Here is an 18,567-nt window from a genome sequence, read left to right as displayed (position 1 = left end):
CATTAGTTTATGTGGCAAAGGAGTTGAGCTTGGGCTGGTAAATACCGAGTTAGTTACACGAGGCCAGAGGGGAAAACCTGATTAGTTGATGAGGGCAAAGAGACTGTAGAGAGTGATGGTGTTGGGTCCGTGGGAAAGGAGAAGCTGAAGACAATGAATTTTCTACTATTGTGAGAAAGAATGCAGAAAAACTGTAGCCTTCTAAGGGGAGGAGAGAAGCTAAGAACAGGAAAACCAGATTTGAATTGGCTAAAGAGCTGTGCAAGAAAAGGGGAAGAGTAGTTTGAATCAATATATATACTAAGAGTGCTTCTCTGTCAATCAGTGCTGTTCAGTTGTCTTACTTAGCTATTAATCTGCTTGCAATAAAGATTAGCCATGACTTGGTTTCTTGAGAAAGCAGCCACAACTGAATTCCTGAACCAGAAGGTCTGACAATAAAAGACCTCGCTAAGGTTAAGAACAAAACAGTGACTATAGTAGCTGAAAGAGGATATTACCACATCAGCCTAGCCCTAGAGGATGGCCATGATGTCAGGTAATGCAGAAGTAGAGAATGATGACTCTTTGCAATGATATTATATGTACATAAAACCCTCCTCCGCTCCCCCAAATGCACAATTCTAGACACAGAATTGGCACAGCAGGTAGTAACATCTACCTAGTAACATCTACCTAGCCACTCTGAATGATTCTGAAAAAACTAATTGTGTTCAGGCCTGATTGATTGCTGAATAGGACAAATATTCCAGAAAATTCCAGAGCCAGATATTAAGTTCAGAAGTTGGCAAATATTCAAAATAATATAATGACAAACTACTTCTATATTGTTACCAGGAAAATAGCATGTATTGCATGTGTCCAAATGCTGTAGTCACCAGGAGTTTAGTTTCACTTAAATTGGGTCTTCCCGTTTACATACCAAATATTTCTTCCAGCATTTCAGCAGATATTTCATTCCACCCATTTAACTGGAAATCACAAGGTTTCTACTGGTGAGCTGTATCAATTGCTTAATTTTGTACAACAATATCCCCCCTTTCTAGCTTGCAATTGAATCTCATAGCTTACACAATTTAGTGCCATCTAGAGGTGTTGGATTATATCACAGGTCAAACCCCCACAAAGAGCAAATAAATAAACTGATATAGTCTAAATCTTTTCCTATTGGCAATTTATTTCTCCACGCCCCTGCTTACTGAAGTGGATTAGAACATCCCAAAGAATTCTTTTAATTTAATTAAACATTGGTTAGGAGCTATTTGAATGTTGTAAATAAGATGGTTTTGTTGTTGTTCCTGTTTCATGTTTCTTAATACTCAAGATCTGATTTCATGCTTTATAAAAGGGTGTCTTTAAAATGCTCGACACAATAACATCTATAGAATGAGTGTGGAAAATCCCATAATTTTATAACATCAGCTGGTTTATAAACATATCAAAATCATTGCTGACAGTGCTGCCCTCATGCTTTGCAAACCAGCACTACACATACTTTGGCATTCCAAGAGTAAGACTCACAGGTTGATCTCTTGTTTCTCAGACACGAAGCTCTGCCTAATGAAAGGGAGGGAGGAGTTTCTTCAGGTCAACCTACCAAGCCAAAAAAAAAAAATGAAGTAGATTTGACTTCTGCAACTCCTTTCATGCAGACTCTATTTAATTCCTAAATTAAAGCAATTGATGGTCAGCCAAATGCTAAAATACTTTACATTGCTTAGTTGTTGAAAGAAAAATTACAACAATACATCTAAAAAGCCTTGTAACAGGCCATTACAATGGCCAAATACTAAAATTGCAATTCAGTACACACACACAAACACACTGCACACCCAAAATCTCTGAGGGTCTTGATAACTTAATGCCTGCCTTTGCAAAACAATGGATCTTAGTGCTACAAAGTTAACCTGATTTGAAGCTATTTGTTATTAGTAACCTAATCAATTCTGTGTTTGTTCAGAAATAAACGCAACTGATACTTTTCACACATAAGAAACATATATTATTCTAATACATTACTTATGCAGTGGCTCTCTACTCTGTAACTGTTTTCTATTGTTCCTTTTAATTTCTTTTTTTTAAATATTAAAATAACCTCAGTTGAGAACTTCTACATATTTAATGAAGTTTGCTATACACTTTATGAAAAAGGGACTATAGCATGCCAGGGTAAACCACTGTTTTCCCCTAAGAGCTACTCTAGTTGTTGCTCAAGAGCTGGACATTGTGTGTGTAATACGCATTACAGTACTACATATCCATTTACAGTACTCTCTGTTCCTTTTATCCTCTCTCATTCACTCTCAGCACTATTAGCAGAAAGAAAAGAATTGCTGGGAAACACTCGGCAACTGCACCGTTCCAAGGCCAGCAAGTGCTGTGCAAAGTAGTTATTAATTTATGGGAAGAAAAGGCTACAGATTGGACCACCATGGGTATGAAGAGGCACTTGCACTTTTACACGGGCAGCAGGCAATTGACTGTTTTGTGTTATTTCTACTTGTCTGCAGTAAAGACCCTGCTGAACAGCGTCTGTGAGACTTCTGTTGAGTCCTAACCTAGAAATGGGAATAGCTGTATAAACTCAAGCTCTGCATTTATATCTGGGTCCTGGTCAGGATCACTGGTTCCTGCTAAAATTACCTGCCAAAGAGCAATGACCTGTAGGGCAACGTTGAGACTTTCCCTTTCTTTCAACTGAGAACATTTTAAACTTTGGCCTCTCTTTTTAAATGGTAACATTTGACTTGGGGACCATTATGCTCCAAGGAAAATTTTCCTTTAATGCTTTTTGCTTTTGCTTCTGCTTTTAACATTTTTGCTTTTGCTTACAATCCAGTTCATAGTATCCATTATCTTTTTGGGCCTTGGAAAAGCATGCCGGGGAACCAAACATTTCTAGTAATAGCCCCCCAAAATGATTTCATTTATATTTTATTACAATTAAATGGAACTAATCAAGGCAGTCTTTCTTAAACTATCTTCGCTGAACTATGTTCTCTAACTTGAAAACGTTCCATTAACCAATTCCAGAGTTCCAAGAAAATCTTCTTATCAACAGGAAGTGTTGGCACATCGTGCCTCAGACATCATATTGAAGCAACCAAATGAGAAAGAACCATCGCTAAAAGACTTTTTCAATGAAGTTCACACAGAATATGAGTTTTAGGTGAAAAAGCATCAAAACACCTACCTTTTCCTTCAGCATATCTTAAAATAGTGGGGCCAATACCAAATATAAAAATAGGCTCAATTTAACCAATTTTATACTTCAGATATGGATTAAATATGCCAAGAAGTGCAAACTCATATATCTTATTAAGATTTATAAGAAGTGTGCAGCATAAATGGATTCTCCTTACCAAAGCCAAAAGACTGATGCTAACCATTGGAAAGATGAATGTGTGGCCCAATTTAGTCTGTGGATTCATTTGCCACTTGAGAGTAGGATGCCTACAGATCAGGGGTGGGTTCCTGCCAGTTCTAACCTCTTCTATAGAAGAGATTCCACAAATCTGCAGTGCCGTTTAGAACTAGTTCCAACTCCCTCCCCCCGCCTGACCGTACATCATCAAGATGAAGAGCGAGAGGAGGAATTCTGGGAGTTGAAGTCCACAAGTCTTAAAGCTGTCAAGTTTGAACACCCCTGGTTTTTTTTTCTAAAGGGTCTTGTAACTTGACAGCTTTAAGACTTGCGTGCCAGAGTTTCTGAGCCAACAATTTGGTTGCCAAGCAAGAGCATTTTTAAGTGAGTTTCACCACATTTTACAAGTTGGCCACGCCCACCCAGTCACATGGCTGGCAAGCCACTCCCACCCGGTCACGTGGCCAGCAAGCCACTCCCACAAAGCAGGCCACACCTACAGAAGAGGTTCTAAAAAAATTTGAAACCTACCACTGCTACAGATGTAGACTTCGTATGGACAAATAAGATAAAACATGGGACTCATTTATACAAAATACATTAGGTTAAAATATGTTGTATAAACGTATTAGAAATATAAATGTGCTTGAATAATGCATTAAATAACTATATATAGACTTGTAGCTATTTACAGCTAAAATGATACACTATACCTTTTTATTTTTTGTTGCATTTTTTCCACTCTTAAAAGCACACTATTGAAGTTTTTAATTTTCTTTGACAATGCATACATTTTTATCTTTGTGTTTTTTTCATTTCTGTCATTTTTTAAAAAGCAGTAAAACACTAAATAAAAATATAATAAGTGTATAAAATGTAAGGACAAAGAAAGAATACTACATATTTTCAGTGTTTCTTTTATAAAATGAACTGTCACACCCTGTACCACATTTATATATAGTTTGGTGCCAGAGTTTTGAAAAATGTAACAAATTCTGTTCTATTTGCCACTTTCAGGACTTTCCTATTGTACAGCTTTGTTCTAGAAGGATAAATATGCTGTGAGGCTTCTCTGAAACTTTCCCCTCATAGCCATATAGTCTGTCCTTACAGCTGTTCCAAGCCCAAATAAAATAACATCTCCAGAAGATTTATTGGCTTTTCTATGCACTGGCCATAACTTTCCTTTGCTGATTATTGTCAACAGAATACCATGTATTTTGACAACAACTTTTCAAATCAAACCAAAAGCTCTGAGCATTTAATAAACTGTTGCCTTTTGTAGCTTCAGATGAATCAAATCAATGTGTAGAGTGATTCAGAAGGTAAATGTATTAAACAGTATTTGTCAACAAATTTAATAATAATAATAATAACCATGAGTGGTTATGAATTTGAGAGACTAAGAAGGGGATTCAAATATTATTCATTTTTCCAGCCACATACTTAATATCCTCCAGCTATGGGTTTCATCAGATTAAGTTTAAGTTCACATGTGGCTCATCTTCCTGCTAATAACTACAAAGCTTTCATTTATTTATTTATTATTTATTACTTGAACTTATTAGTCGCCCCCTCTCCCCACAGGGACTCGGGGCGACGTACAAAAGTATTATATAGCGTACAGAGGAGGTAAAAATAAATAAATAAGTTACAATACCTAAAAAAGTTAAAACCCCAGTGAAATTAACCCTTAAAACTAAAATTACCAATTAAAAATGCCCTGGGCTGGAGAGGTTGTAGTATTATGCCAGGTCAGCTAGTCGAAACAGGTAGGTTTTCAGCTTCATACGGAAGGAGCGAAGGTCGGTTGTTGTCCTGATGTCTGGGGGGAGGTCATTCCAAAGGGTGGGGCCCACTACAGAGAAGGCCCTACTCCTGGGCGCCGCCCTCTGGCACTCTCTGGAGGACGGCACCCGGAGTAGTCCCTCTCTGTGTGAGCGGACGGGTCGCAGGGATGTATGGGGCAGGACGCGATCCCGCAGGTAACTAGGCCCTGTGCCATGGAGCGCTTTGAAGGTGGTAACCAGCACCTTGAAGCGCACCCGGTAGGCCACAGGAAGCCAGTGCAGCTCGCGCAGGATGGGTGTTATATGGGAGAACCTCGATCTCCCCATAATTACCCGCGCGGCTGCATTCTGGACCAACTGCAGTCTCCGGGCGCACCTCAAGGGGAGCCCCATGTAGAGAGCGTTACAGTAGTCCAGGCGAGACGTCACCAGCGCGTGAGTGACTGTGCGCAAGGCCTCCCGGTCCAAAAGGGGCCGCAATTGGCGCACCAGGCGAACCTGGTGGAACGCCCCCCTTGCCACGGCTGCCACGTGATCTTCCATAGATAGCCGGGCATCAAGGAGGACGCCCAAATTGCGCGCCCCTTCCACCGGGGCTAATTGGTCGTCCCCGATGGCCAGCGATGGCATATGCTGGTTGAACCGGGAAGCCGGAAGTCACAGCCACTCTGTCTTGGAGGGGTTGAGCCTGAGCCTGTTGTCATCCATCCAGACCCGTACGGCTTCCAGACACCGGGACATCACTTCAACAGCCTCGTTGGGGTGGTTTGGGGTGGAAATGTACAGCTGAGTGTCATCAGCGTACAGATGGTATCTTACCCCAAAACCACGGATGATCTCGCCCAGCGGCTTCATATATATGTTGAACAGGAGAGGCGAGAGGATCGACCCCTGTGGGACCCCACAGATAAGGGGCCTCGCGGTCGACCTCTCCTCTCCTGCCAACACACATTGCGTCCGGCCAGAGAGGTAGGAGCGGAACCATCGTAATACGGTGCCCCCGACCCCCAACCCCTCCAGACGGCGCAATAGGATACCATGGTCGATGGTATCGAAGGCCGCCGAGAGGTCTAATAGGACAAGGATGGAGGAACAACCCCCATCCTTTGCCCTCCAGAGATCATCCACCAACGCGACCAAGGCTGTCTCCGTGCTGTGACCGGGTCGGAAGCCGGACTGGCGCGGGTCTAGATAATCAGCTTCCTCCAGGTGGCGCGGAAACTGCTGAGCCACCACACTCTCAACAACCTTCGCTAAGAAAGGAAGGTTGGAGACAGGACGGTAATTTGCTAGCTCCATTGGGTCCAGAGAAGGCTTCTTGAGCAGGGGCCTCACCACCGCCTCTTTCAAGGCGGTTGGTAAAAGGCCCTCACCCAGCGAAGCGTTCACTAGCCCCAGTAGCCAGCCTCGTGAGCCCTCCCAGGAGGCCAGTACCAACCAGGAGGGACACGGGTCCAATAAACATGTGGTGGCTCGCAGTCGCCCGCGCAACCTGTCCAAATCTTCGGTGACAACAGGGTCAAACTCCTCCCAGCATGGTCTCTCAAGACTAGCCTCGGACGTCCCACTGGAGCACTGAGGTGGATCCATCCCCTTCGGATCTGATCGATTTTATCCTGCAGGAACTCTCCAAATTCCTCTGCCCGGCCCAGCAATGGGGGGGTCCCACTGCCCCTGTGACAAAAGGGAGCGGGTCACCCGAAACAGGGCGGCAGGGCGGTTCTCTGCGGACGCTATAAGGGTGGCACAATACTGACGTTTGGCCACTCTTATTGCCACAAGGTAAGTCCTTACGTAGGCTCTTACCTGTGCTCGGTCGGATTCGGAGCGGGAGGACCTCCACTTGCTCTCTAGGCGTCTCCTAAGGCGTTTCATCGCCCTTAGCTCCCCGTTAAACCAGGGGGCCCGGGTCGATCGTGGCCGTCGGAGAGGCCGCAAAGGCGCCACCCGGTCCAAGGCACCGGCGGCCGCATTATTCCACGCGGCTACCAGGTCCTCTGCCCGGGGGCGGGGCAGGTCTGCAGGAGGTGGCCCAAGCTCCGCCTGGAACCTATCTGGTTCCATCAGACGCCTGGGGCGGAACCATCTGGGATAGTCTGGTTCCGCCTCCCCGCCGTGGGGAGCAGCGCCAGGGAAGTCCAGCTGGAGAAGTGAGTGATCTGACCATGACAGGGGCGTGATGACTAAATTCCCTCTTCCCAGATCACTCGTCCACTGGTCGGAGACAAACACAAGATCCAGTATGTGGCCTCCCTCGTGCGTGGGGTCCTGAACTACTTGAGTCAGATCCATGGCTGTCATGGAAGCCATGAATTCATCTTGGATGATTTGCAGCACTTCAATGTTTCCTAGTAATTTATCCTTACTTTATTGGGTAGCTTAGATGAATGGCTTCCAAGACGAAGTGTGTGAAGCCTCATGCCCCAGAGTCCAAGTTCAACACAATTACCATCTTCAACTGTTCATCTCCTATGTTCCAGACACACAATATTTTTCCACTTTATCCTTATAATACCAATACTACCATTACCTAAGTCCAAATGTGTTCTCTGATGTAATAGAAGAAATACTGTAGTAGCCAAACATCTTCTCATAATGGAAGAAATAATAGTTTAACATTTTACACCTTACTACATTGAGAAACTATTGAGAAGAGGTAACTAGCTGATATATAAATAATAACAGATACATCTCAAACCAGCTAAAGGAAACAAACCAGAAGACAAAGCAGCATATGTAGCATAGAATATCTTATGAAGACAGAATTAGACCGAGAGATGGGCCAGAATAATTCAGGTGGATAGCCAGAGGGTACCCCCCCCCCCTTATCCCGTGAAGTAGCCATTACATTTAGTTTCATGAATGGCTCTGACTTTTGGGATTGATGAGAGCTCATGAGGCTAATATAAGCAGCTGTGATGGTTTATTTGTCCAAAATATCCTTTGAGATATTCAATGGACTGGCACCCCTTTGGATCATATCAAATTCTCAAAAGGAAGCGGAAGAATGTAGGAATGCTGAATTCTTCTCCTATTTATTTCTCCCCAATTTTATTTTTTCCATACCATAACCAATTTTCTGTCGAAAAAGTTTTGTTCACTTTTGGGGTATTACCTGGAAAAAAATCCATCTCATGTAAACATTAGCCATCTATTCTAATCTTTGCCCATTCCTGCAGTTTATAACAATACTCAAGTCTTCCAGCATTATTTTTTCTTTGAACTTTAGGACAACATTAAATATCTCATTAAAGAACAAACTCTGTTTCAAATGAGGGTTAAAACAATGAAAAGTGTATCTTTTCAATGCATAGCCCTAGACCTTAAACTGCCCTCAATATAATGATCAGATCCTAACATTTAATATAATCCTGTTCAACAGCAAATTAGTATCAAAGCATTGCTTCAGACTAGTTACTCAGGTAATCTTGCTGAAATAACACACAGTTATCTAGTTTTAACACTAGAACATATCAAGGATGATATTCTTGTAAAGAAGGTTACAATGATGATATTCTTGTAAAGAAGGTTCAAATAAGATTATGATTTTTTATCTTTATTACAAGGTAAATACTAATACCAATTTATTGAAAACCTAGATCAAGAAGCTGGTCTAGGAAATATGAAGAGGTCAAAAGTGGGTCTTCTCTCCTTTTTTTTTTCAATGCAACATTATTCTGCATTTGATGTCATTGGATTACTGATGCAATTTTGTTCATTCACTTTGGGAGTATGGTATATTTACTGTATCACTGATTTAATACTAGATGTCACAAATCCTTCTACAGTGGACTGCGGTAGAATTCAATTGTGCTAGTTGTCAGGAAACAAACTTCATTACGTAGAATCAAAAATTTGAGATGGGCAGCAATATAAATGATTATTAATATATAATCAATAAATAAGCAGTTAATTAGCTAGAGTAATGCATTTTCCCTTACACTGCAAAAATCCTTAATGCAGTAATACAAGACTTACAACAAATTGTATTGACACATTTTTATTCCACATAACCAACCAGTTTTTGTTGGTTCTTCCATCCTTTTGATTAGTCATCAATATACTGCAAATAAACCACTTTCATATTGGTTTCATGCTTCTTATTTATTGTTAACTCATTCTATAGTAAATACCCTTTCTTACAATTAACACTCAGTGGGTTATTCTGCCAGTTATGTACTTTTACAACCAAAGGCAAAACATCAATACCACAAGCTCCTTTGTGGCTCTTTATAGTCTCACATTTATTTCAATTGCTTACATAAAATAGTGCATAAATGCCAGCACTTCCCAAATCAACTTCCAAACTTAAATAAAGCTTCATTTCTCCACTGTTTCTTCTTTCATTATGAAGATAGAATTGCTCTCAAATATGGTACACAAAGTGGGGATAAAACCCACTGTGTTTGTTTAAGAAAATGACATTAAATATGACATTCTTTGTGTGATTATTTGGGTACTGTGGAAGATTTATGTTTGCTGATTTGAGAAGGGATGAGTTGTCTAATTCACCATGCCTCTACACAAGCACCTTTCCTGGGCCAAGAGTGTCACTTGTAGAAGTATGTGGAATTACAACAAATCAATGTCAGTTTCATTAAATTAACTTCATTTAAAATGATTCCATCTCATTGTGCTAGCATTGTGTTCTCCCATCATATTAAACACTACAGTCTAGCAACAGTTTACAGAGGTTTGGGGACGTGTACCCAAGGCTTGGAGTGGGATGGGGGATACATATACCCCCGGAGTCTCAGGTCATACAATCCTGCTTTATATTTAATGATTAGGAAAGTTGAATAGGAAACCTACCAGTTGCCTATGTACTAATAGAAAGGATTTATTTTCAACATCGTTATTGTATTTTCTTTCAAGCCATTATATAAACAGAGAGCAATTTTTAGCCAGAGAAGGGGGGCAGAGGTGGGTTGCTCCAGGTTTGGCCCGGATCGGGTGAACCGGTAGTGGCGGCAGTGGGAGGTTCCACCCACCCGCACACGAGCAAACCAGTAGTAAAAAAAATGAAAACCCAATACTGGGGGGGGGGGGGAGAGGAAAGAGAGAGGGAGCTTTGGTAGATAGATAAGTAGGTAATTTTTTATTAGTTTTTTTGACCGACATGTGAAACTCTGACTCTCTTTTCTGCCTGATTGTTACATTGAACTTTTATCCCCATCTTTGTCAAGGAGGCTCTAATATAGGAGACTGTGGGGAGTTCATAAATGAGGGTGACGCATGACATTTCCCCCCTCCCCTGCCTGTATCTGATATGCACTTGCCAGAATGTATTGAAATCAAGTCTTTGAATGCTACAGATGATGTTATCTATAAAACCATGATAGGAAAATAACATTAAAAACAATTGGCTCTCCAGTATTAGTAATAGGCATAAAAATGGTTTGGCCTCCATGGATCTTTTCCTCTTATAACATTCCTAAACCTGCTGCCTGAGAATTCCCAGCATCCCTAGCCAAGATGGCCTTCTCTGGGAAGAATGACAAATGTCATTCATTCTGTATGACAGTTTGGAGGGCTTCCCAGTGGCATTACAGGATGCAAAACTATTGGGTAATCTCATCCATTTTCCCAGGACTGCACACTAATTCCAAATTTAGCAGCAGCCCTCTTGTAGAGGGAAGCATTTTTTAAAAAAAATAGGAATGTTGTTGAAATCCCCAAATAGGCTTTTCTTCTTCAAACTTTAACAGCAATAATACAAGTCTATTTTTATACAAAGTAATCTACAAACCCATGCACTGACATTAACATGCATGTAACACATACTGCCTGTCCCCAATGATGTGTAGCATATTAAGAAAAGTACCATACATTCCACTCAACAATTCCTGGTGAACAATGTGGCAATTTCATTATTTATATTCTGAGGTACATTCTTTAGATCAGGGACTTCATGCTTCTTGGGGGGAGGGGGCATAGAATAACTACATTTAGAGCTGTGCTTTCTTGCATTTTCCACCATAGCTATCAATTGTGAAAACTGATCATGTATTTTGAGTTCATCCCTCCCTCTCTTTCTCTTTCTAATGTACTCATAATTTTCATTGCCAAGTTCATCACATTAAACTTTCAGAAAAATCTTGCACCAATATAATTTCCCTTTGATGATGTTGGACGATTAAATTTGCCTGCCATCAATTTTAGTTTTCCTCATACTTTATTTTACTATGAGATTCTAATTGTTCCATATTTTTATTTATTTATTTATTTATTAAAGCTTTATGGCTGCTCATCTTGCAAAACGTAGCTCTGGGTGCATTCCCTATTCATTTTTCATTCTCATAATCCTGCCTTTGTGACATCAGCAGAGCAACTCTTTGTGACATCACAATGAAGAGATTACTGTGATTGATGGGATGAGGCAGAGACCTGGGAGACAAAGGGGGAGGAAAATTGTTTCTCATCACATTCTTTTTCTGCTTTTACTTTCCTTAAAGACATGCCTAAAGCAATGAAAATATTCATTCTTTAGCTAAGCTGAAGGCAGTATTACAAGATCTTTTTAGTGATAAAGGCCAAAAGTGACCCTACTATTAGTTGGAATGAGGAAGTTGACTAAGGTGATAATGGCTGAAAAGGCAGCAAGCCATTGAAGAGAAAGATGGATACCCTAGTAGCCTTATTTATGCCCTCTAAAGGAAAAGTCTGATGCTCTAAAAGAAAATCCTGAATACTCCTCAGGGTCATTTACAGCTTTTGCACACGGTTTGAAAAAGGTTTCCCTTTCCATCTCACACAAAATAATTTTGGACTAGCCATTCTAGTATGAATCTTCAAACAATTCAGTGGTGGGCTTCAAAAATTTTTACTACCAATTCTATGGGCGTTGCTTTGTGGGGGTGGCAGGGGATGGATATTGCAAAATCCCCATTCCCTCCCCTCTCAAAATTTCTGCTACTGGTTCTCCAGAATACCACCTCTGAAACAATTCAATATGGGTCTGATTCAGCAATCAACGGCATCTCTATTGCAAAGTAAATTCAATTATTGTGATGGGATTCTGTCCAAAGGGTAATTGAGCTCTGGATTTTCCCATTTGATCACTCATTTTGATGAGATCTGCACAAGACCATTTGTTAAGTATGTGAAAGATCTCTGGATCGAATCATGCCATTCATAAACAAAGAAATAAAAATGCTGATTATAATTATTAGAAGAATGCATCTTTGTGGATCATTCCCAAACAGCCTTCAAAAGAAAAACCTTTTCGGAATCCTGAACAGTATTAAAATATCCTTGGTTACTTGTCTTGTTCAAGGTAATATTCTTACTTTTAAAGTAAAACTGAATATCTAAATGTTGCTTTTTTATTTTTAGGAACTAAAAGTTTTGTATTACATTATTGCAGCATCGGATTGTCAACCACTTTGTAATAAAGAATGGCATATACATTTTCGGATGAAGATGATTGCGATAATTGACTTTCGGGTCAGTTTTGATTCATCGCTCAGTTTGATGCCAGGGGAAAGTAGCACCTGTTGAAGAATCGTGCAATTGTTCCAAAGCTCTTGAAGAGGTGGACAACCAGAGAAGATAATACTGTAGAACCTGGATCCCGGGGTGGGTCTTCCTTTAATTAGAAAAGCGAGCAAAATAGATTTCGCGACTGAAGAACAGGCGGTCCTTCCTTTCTCCTGGATCGGAAACGGAGGGGGCGAAGAAGAAGAGAGAGACAGAGAGATCTGACCGCCAGTTCTGAAATCCATGGATATCATTGCTCTTGAACGTGAAGATCGGTAACTGCGCTTCCCCATTGGTGCGCTTCGGTTATGTAAAGGAGGAAGTGGAGAAGTCCCCAAAACATCGCAGCTACAGCAGAAGCAGCAGCAGCGCGCGCACACCCAAAATTTCTACGGGCGGGCGCTTGCAACTTCGGAGCCTCCAGAACTGCTGTCTTTGCGGCGTGCTTGTGTTTGCTGCCGCCGCCGCCGCCGCGACTGCTCTCCCTTCTCCAGCGCGCGCTTGGAGCAGCTCGAGAAGTGAGTGGAGGCGGCGCTGTGCATGCTGGGCTCAGATCATGGTGGGGCTTGGCAATAGGAAGCCAGGCAGGAAGGACTGGAACTAGCGTGCGGCGGCGAGCGAGCGAGCGAGCCAGCGCTACACGGAGGGCTTGCGGATCGTGTGAGCCGATCGCCTGGCTAGATCGGAGCTGGAGTGAAAGGGGAAGCCAAGTCCCGTAGGCAGAGGCGGGACGGGGCTGCGAGGGAGGCGGAACCGGGGGAGGGGGTCATTGGGAACCGCGCTGTTCGCCGCCCCCTCCCCTCCTTCGTCTTCGCCTCCCCCTTCTGCCGATCTGACTGAAGGAGAAGGGGGGGAAAGGAGAGAGGAAGGGAATCCCCGCTTCTTGCAAAGGGAGGCGCCGGTTTGGTTGTCGGTACTGGTGCGTGAAGCAAAGCCGAAACAAGAGGAGCGTATTTGGGCGCCGCCAACACCTCCAGGAACAGCCGCCGCCGCCGCCGCCTCCCCATTGCCGGGAGATGGTGGCATATGAAGCGCGCTGGAAGGACCATGGTTGAAAGGAACAGCAAGTTCCTGCTGATCGTGGCGGGGTCGGTGTGCTTCATGCTCATCCTGTACCAATATGTGGGGCCGGGGCTGAGTCTGGGCTCGCCGAGCGGCCGCTCGTACCAGGATGAGCTGGACCTCTTCCCCACTCCGGACCCGCACTACGTCAAGAAGTACTACTTCCCCGTGCGGGAGTTGGAGCGCCAGCTGGCCTTCGACATGAAGGGGGACGACGTGATCGTCTTCCTGCACATCCAGAAGACGGGCGGCACCACCTTCGGCCGCCACCTGGTGCAAAACGTGCGCCTCGAGGTCCCCTGCGACTGCCGGCCCGGGCAGAAGAAATGCACCTGCTATCGGCCCAACCGCCGGGAGACCTGGCTCTTCTCGCGCTTCTCCACGGGCTGGAGCTGCGGGCTGCACGCCGACTGGACCGAGCTCACCAACTGCGTGCCCGGCGTCTTGGACAAGCGAGAGAGCGCCGCGGTCAAACCTCCCAGGTGAGACGGGAGGGGGAGGCTCCTTCTCGCAGTGGTCTCTTCCCCCCCCCCCCCCCTGCACCTTCGTCTTCCCATCTATTATTTATAGTTCTCCCCACCGCCGGACCTCTATGTTTCCTCACTACAATCTTGTTAGGTAGGCTGGAGGGAACAGTAAAGCTCAAGGTCAGCCAGTGAGCTTCAGGCTTCTCTAAGCCTGGGTGTTATGTATGGATACCTGGAGTTTCCTTTGCTAATCTGACACTCTGACCACTACCTGTACTTCACAAGTCACCTGGTGCTAGGAGCTTATTGTTGAATATCTCCAAGATTGGCAGTTTCCATAGCTGACTTACACTACTACTTTGCTCAGCAGGCTGATGGCTGAGGGAAAGATACAGTTCTCCATGGCCCAGCTGGCCCCTGACTCTTCAGCCAAATTTGATTCACATTTACTGCACTGTTGTGACTCACTCTCACTGCTGGCTGCTTTTGTCATCAAGCTCAGAATCAATTGTTGAACTGTTTTGCTACTTACCTAGCTCCCCTTTCCATCCATTCTCTCCCTCCCTCCCTCTCTGTCCTCTTCCCTCTGTTTTCAGTATGCAACTTAGTCCTGAGACTTGGTGTTCTGTGCAGTTGGTGCCTGTTCCTTCTCTTCTTGCCCATTTGTGTGTGTGAGAGACGCACATTAGGCAGGCCCCTCATTCCTCTTCATGTGCTTGTGGAGGGAGGGAGGGAGGGAAAGAGAGATTGCACCTATGGAATTTTCTGTATCTCATGCAGCTGCTAAGCCTTTGAAAGGAATGAAGGCAGAAAGAATTGTACCAATCCCATATACGTGGCCTGTCTGTCTCTATATTGTGTTCATTGATCCCATAGGTCTTTTTTCCCCCACTGCCTTCTGCTAGAACTCTCCTTTCCTGCTTTATACACTCTAGAACTGTTTTCCCTCATATACTTTGTAGGATTTCCCTGAGATTTTAACTCATTTTCATTCAGAGCATTAGTGTGTACCTCGTCAATCTTCCTGTAGCAGAGAAGGCTCCGGAGAATGTGTGGAATGTATGTCCATTACAGTCAGTCTCCATTCACCCAGAATAAGGGGCAGAAGTTCAGGGTCCCATTTAAGAGCTTTCAGAGAAATGGGTGTCTGGAGGGTTTTTTTTAAACTTCAGATGTGAAATGCTATCCCTTGTCTACTTCATTTCACACATTTTAACACATTCCCTTCATTTGATTTGGGGTTTCACGCATATGTACCTGAATCTTATTTCTCTAAACCTGGGTCTTTGTCAACAATAAATCTTTCCATTGTTAACCATTGGCAGTGTTAACACTTCTCATTCTCAGAGCTATCCTTATTTTTCTGCATTATAGCGCATATGGAAGAAACACTAAGAATGGTCTCTTGCCAGATTCCTTTATATATTTTATAGACTTTTGTTTTACTTTTTTTTTGTAATGTTAGCTGCTGTCTTTGTACATGTTTGCTGATTGTAATAGCCCTTTTCTATTATTATCCACTCCTGTAGAGTTAATGAATGCCATGCCTAATTCACAGAAATGCACAGAAATCTTGTTTGTACATGGTTATTTTATACCTGTGCTTTTTAGCAAGTAACTTTTGTCTTAGGTTGTCCTGTTGATTGTTCGTGCATTTACCCTACTTGCCTGCTGGATTTTTCCCATGTTTCTATCCCCCCACCCCATTTTCCTTTTAGATGGCATTAATCTTCTTAAGCATCCTTTATCCTAGAGACATATTTTTTTCTCGTGCCCACATTAATTTCCAAAACACCTTTCATCTTCTCATTATGGTTTCCTTTTACCTGGTTTGCCAAGGTTTTCGAGTATAGATTAAAAAATCCAGCTAAAGTCAATCTTTTGAAAGCATTCCACCTGATACATTCTAGTCATCCCCAATTCATGCACAAATTGCTTCCATCTACGATCACCTAATTTAAAGGATGTATGTATGTATGTATGTATGTATGTATGTATGTATGTATGTATGGTCTTTTGGCCTGCCTTGTAATTTTTCTCTTCCATGTTGGGTTTTATTCTTTAAATCATCTGAAGTGCTTCTATTTCCTTACTTTCCTTTCTATTTTAGAGTCATGTTTAAAGATTTATTGTTTGATTGGCATCCTACTGTAAGTCATTAATTCCTGCTACTTTTTAGAGCCTTGGTCTCAAACACTGCTCCTCTAGTGCCATACAGGTTTTATGTTTATGTTTTGTGCCCATTGGTCAGATCCTCTGTAATCCTTCCAGTGAGTAGGCAGTCTTGGGAGGCCAGAACAAAGCATATTTGTCTTATCTCTGCTGCACAGCTCATTTATCCTCCCCCCTTTCTCCATTTGTTAGACTTGTTTAGCATGGGATGCTGCGTGGAGTTATTAATTATATGTATTGATTCTTCTGTTGTTGCTATCTTTTCAATGCACCTTGGTCAAATTTTGATTAATTGTTCTGATTGCCCTATAATCTGCTTTTATGTAAACTGACTCAGGGATATCATATCAAGAAACTTATCCAAAAAGGTTCCCTTTCTGCAAAGACAAATATAGGTGAATACTGGCATACAATGGTCCTCTCCCCCATCCTCTGATTGCTACTTGATGAAACATTGTAAATGAATAATTGTTTCATGTTTTCTTGGAACTTTTATGTTAAACTCCCCCCCCCCAAAAAAAAAAACCTAAACAAACAACTTTACTTATAAATCATCAGTAGAGAAATTAGATTTATGGGCAGATATTGTTGCATGCTTCCCTTATTTAAATGTATAGTTAAATCCTGTTCTTACATGGCTTTCCTTTCTTGGAACAATGAAATGCTTGGAAAGTGAAAAGCCAAGTTGCAGGTATTGCAGTAGGTTTGGTGATAATAGGGCCCACAAATTGTTTGCTTTGCCTGTGTAGACTTAAGGACTTTGGAGCTATGTTGTATCCACAATGAAGTTTACAATATAACTGATTAAATATCTTGTTTTTATAACGACTCTCGGTTTTTCTTTTCTCTGGGATCTAATGCTATTTACTAAGATCATTTTCTAGGGGTTTAATAATAATAAGTAAGCATGCCTAAGTATAGCCAGATTTACAATTTCCCATGTACACATTCGGATACTGAGTTTGGCTTATCCTTTTAACCTTTCTCATGGTGTCCTACTTGGATTGAAAAAGTACTGTATTGAAGCATCAATGGCATTATGGAGGTTAGTACTCTTATTGCTCCAAGCCCTCTTCAATGAATAAGCATGCTCCTTGCCATTCATTAACTCTGAACTGGATAGTGTTATGTATATTAAGAATAAACAATAATTGTTGACTGACTTTGTAATATTGCTGTGTCACATACGTAGGCCTATTGTACGGTAGTTCATTTTAGCTTGTCCACAAAAAGATAACATTTCTCCTGCCTGTAATGAAACCTGGCTTCATAAGCAAGAGCTGTTTATGTAAAACCACTGATGAAGTAGATTTCCTTTGTAAGGGATTCATTCTTGCATTATTTCCACTGCAGTGGTGGCTGTATCACTTCATTTTGCCTCTTTGAATAATGTATCTAGGGTAATGGAACAACCTATGTTTTCATGTCTGGCACACATTATAGAGCCTGCTGGGAGCAGGAAAATTCATTGGGTGATAATCTTTTATTGAAACAGCTTCTGCCATTGAAGTATGTGCAGTATTTTGGGATTCCTGGAGCTTTCATCTGGTCAACAGAATTCTGTTGCTGTTGACAATTTTTTTTTAAAGAGCAGCAGAAATATTCGTCCGGATGCATTTCACTTAAAGAACTCTTTGCTTGTAGTCCTTAAGCAAACATATTGGAAAGAAAGGATAGGATGTGGGAGGTTTAGTAGCACAGTATCCCATATATGACTGCTTAAAGGGACATCAATACTTGAGTCTTCTCAAGTACAGCTGCTGCTGCTGCTACCTTTTTGAATTGAGATATCAGTCTCTTCTCTTTCTTAATTTGCTATTCAGTAAGGTGGAAAAGCTGTATTTGTGAAAAGAAAGGACCGTGTTTCTTTAATGCATCTTCTTAGTGTCTTACAGGTATTCTTGAAGGTCATTCACTAGTGCTCATAAATGCATACAAATCATCAGCTAAAAGATTATTAACCCTGGAAGTAGTGCCATTTTAGCATTGCTAAGTGCATCCTTATTCTACGTTCTGGGAGCTTCTGTATACTTTCTGCATCCAGAATGCAACGGCTTTTACAGTTTTGCTACTCCAGGTTGGTCTTGATAATAGCAGTACCTTTTTCACAGAGACACTTGAATTGATTGTCCTCTTTGTTTGTGCCTGTTATAGAGGTATCACACTAACCTAATTGTTTATTTTTAAGTGTTTTGTTTTGGAGAGGAGGAATATTGTTAGACAATTGTAGTTG

General features: G+C 42.1%; 1 protein-coding gene across 1 annotated transcript in view; it reads left to right on the top strand.

The window, feature by feature from the left end:
- The first annotated feature begins 9,128 nt into the window (after nucleotides 1-9,128).
- HS6ST1 (heparan sulfate 6-O-sulfotransferase 1) overlaps nucleotides 9,129-18,567 on the top strand; it is a 204,201-nt gene continuing 194,762 nt past the window's right edge. The window contains exon 1 of the mRNA XM_081955938.1: nucleotides 9,129-14,177. Coding sequence (XP_081812064.1) covers nucleotides 13,660-14,177 — 518 coding nt within the window. The 5' untranslated portion in view covers nucleotides 9,129-13,659. The remainder of the gene's footprint in view (nucleotides 14,178-18,567) is intronic.

The sequence above is a fragment of the Natrix helvetica genome (assembly GCF_964273705.1).
Source record: "Natrix helvetica genome assembly, chromosome: 5".
Lineage (NCBI taxonomy): Eukaryota > Metazoa > Chordata > Lepidosauria > Squamata > Natricidae > Natrix > Natrix helvetica.
Note: the sequence above shows the minus strand (reverse complement) of the source record. Positions and strands in the feature narration are given on the sequence as shown.